Here is a 2,580-nt window from a genome sequence, read left to right as displayed (position 1 = left end):
CGGCTGCTTTCGTGCCATGGAGGAAGGACTCCATGTTTCGTACAAAGTGGCTTGTTGACATTTTACCGTTGTGAGTGCATCCCCTCGGCACCAATAGTCACCCTCCAGAAAATTGAATAACACAACTTCTTATGCTTTTTGTGTTGCTTAATATGTTCTAATTTTAAACACAATGTTTTGGCAAAATAAAATCTTAATTATTTTGATCACTGTATTTTTGAATGCTTTTTACAAAAATTTAGCAGTCGGTCTCTCGCCGTGCAAATAAATGCTCTCGGGTGTATCGTACGTCTAAAGGGAATAGGCACACATTGCAGCAAGGTGCTGTGCCGACGAAGAAAAAAGCCCCTCGGCAGTTTATTCCTTTCCTTTTTAAAGGCCACGAAACGAAAGAGGGGAAGGGGAACGAGGGAGGGAAAGATGCGGCCCGCCGTTCTCGGGCTGATAAGCTGCTATCTGATACATCTTCTCTTCTGTATAAAAAACAAAAAACAAAAAGACAAACTACGATATTTGGCGGAAACTGCAGTCATAGTGAAGTCGTCGAGGTTCCGCACGTTGCCTGGTTGATTTCCGCGGACCTGACGAGGTGAGATCGTTTTCATGCGTAGCTGCTTTTGGATCTTCGATGTTCTGTCTGTGCCGTGGAGATTGTTCTTGCGAGATGTCGACGTCCCGGCCTGTCTCCTGAGCCGCGTGCGTCGGATGCACCATGTTTTGTCGGTCTGTATGTGCGTGTCCTCCCGGGCGGTCGATATCCTGGTCTTTGTCGCTGAGACACTGTTTTCCCTGGCTGTCGACGTCCTGATCTCTGTGCATACTTTCATCGCCTCCGGGAATGTGCAGCAAGTGTTGCCTGTTTCGCCTCAAGAGCCGCTGGTTCTCAGTCTTCACCACGTACGACCTCGGTGCTGCTTTCTCGATTACTGTTGCTGTGCGTGACCAGTTGTCGCCGTGCACACGAACTGAACTGCCCTCTTTGAGAGGTGGCAGTACCTTTCCCCTCGAAGATTGGCAATGCTTTCGCACTGGGACACTGGAATCCTCGTTGTATTCAGGCAGGGAAGTGCGGAGGCGTCGGCCTTGCAGCAGTTCGCCCGGAGAGCGGCCATCTTCTAAGGGAGAAGAACGATAGGCTAAGAGACCCAACCAAAAGTCACCGCGTGACTCATTCCTCTTCTTAAGGATGCGCTTAATTATCTGAACCCCCTTTTCCGCAAGCCCATTTGACCTTGGGAATTCTGACTCGATGTGATGTGCTGGAAGTCGTACTTCTGCGCAAACAAACGAAATTCTCGCGATGAAAACTGGGGCCCGTTGTCAGTCCACACTTGCACCGGGATGCCGTACCGTGAGAAAATGGCCGATATCTTGGCTATGACCTCTTTTGCCGCTGTGCCTCTTAGCTTCTCTACTTCAGGGAAATTTGAGTGGGCATCGTACACTACGACATAAGCGGCTCCACCAAACTGGCAGAGGTCAATTCCTACGCGGTACCATGGCCTATCCGGGGTGGGCTGCATGAGCAAGGATTCCCTCTGCTGGTTGTACGCATACTTTTGGCAAGTACTGCACACTCGCACGAACTCGTCAATGGCACTGTTGAGCGCAGGCCAGAATACCAATCTCCGCGCTCTGGCTTTGCATTTATTTAGTCCAAGGTGCCCCTCGTGAATCCTCTGAAGAATTTCTGCTCTCATAGATTTAGGTATGACAACTTTAGAGCCCTTGAGCAGTATTCCTTCTACCACAGACAGCTCTCTGGCAAACGGCTTCAGTTCACCGTCGATGGCAGCCCCTTGTGAAATTCGCTGTCTCACCTCGCTTAAGTACGGGTCATCCCTGATTTCCTTTTCCAGACGCTCTTTCATTGGCGTGCTTACGATGCTGGAGACGACCTGTACGGCATGGATGTCGCAGTCTGCTTCCGATGAGGCACTCGACGCCTGCGTTGGCACTGGTGCACGTGACAACATGTCCGCCAGCAGCAAGTCTTTGCCAGGAACGAACTGCAACGTATAATCTTATTGTAGGAGCCTAATAAAAAAACGCTGCAATCGCGGAGGCATGTCTGCAATGTTCTTTTGGGAAATTGCAAGCAAGGGCCTATGGTCAGTTTCGATCAGTACCCTGCGGCCATAAACAAAATGATGGAACTTCTCGCATGCGAACACTACCGCAAGCGTTTTCTTTTCAATTTGCGAATAGCGGGTTTCGCTATCTGTTAGGGTCCTTGATGCGTACGACACTGGTCGCCAGTCACTGCCATATCGCTGCAGTAGTGCAGCGCCCAAACCAGTCCCCGAAGCGTCCGCAGTGATCTTGGTTTCCTTTGCTTCATCAAAAAGCGCGAGTAATGGAGGGTTTGTCAGTGCGTCGCAAATTTCTCTCCATTCACGCTGATGCGCCGCCGTCCATTCAAACATGACGTTTTCTTTTAAGAGTGTCCGCAGTAAGACTGTCTTATCACTCAGTGACGGGACGTACTTGCGAAAGTAGTTAACAACGCCCATCATTCTGCGCACTGAATGCCTATCTTGCGGCGCCGGCAGCGAAAGGACGCTTTCAACTAAGTTGCGA

The 2,580-nt window shown here is 50.1% G+C and overlaps 1 protein-coding gene across 1 annotated transcript; it reads right to left on the bottom strand.

Moving 5' to 3' along the window:
* Positions 1–334: 334 nt before the first annotated feature.
* Positions 335–2,004, bottom strand: LOC144134577 (uncharacterized). The gene is made up of 2 exons (XM_077667473.1): positions 1,821–2,004; positions 335–1,115 (listed from the first exon to the last, which is right to left on the bottom strand). The coding sequence occupies exons 1-2, from the start codon at positions 1,974–1,976 to the stop codon at positions 924–926; spliced, it is 348 nt and encodes a 115-aa protein (XP_077523599.1). The 5' UTR covers positions 1,977–2,004; the 3' UTR covers positions 335–923.
* Positions 2,005–2,580: the final 576 nt, after the last annotated feature.

Source organism: Amblyomma americanum, chromosome 5 (genome assembly GCF_052857255.1).
Source record: "Amblyomma americanum isolate KBUSLIRL-KWMA chromosome 5, ASM5285725v1, whole genome shotgun sequence".
Lineage (NCBI taxonomy): Eukaryota > Metazoa > Arthropoda > Arachnida > Ixodida > Ixodidae > Amblyomma > Amblyomma americanum.
Note: the sequence above shows the minus strand (reverse complement) of the source record. Positions and strands in the feature narration are given on the sequence as shown.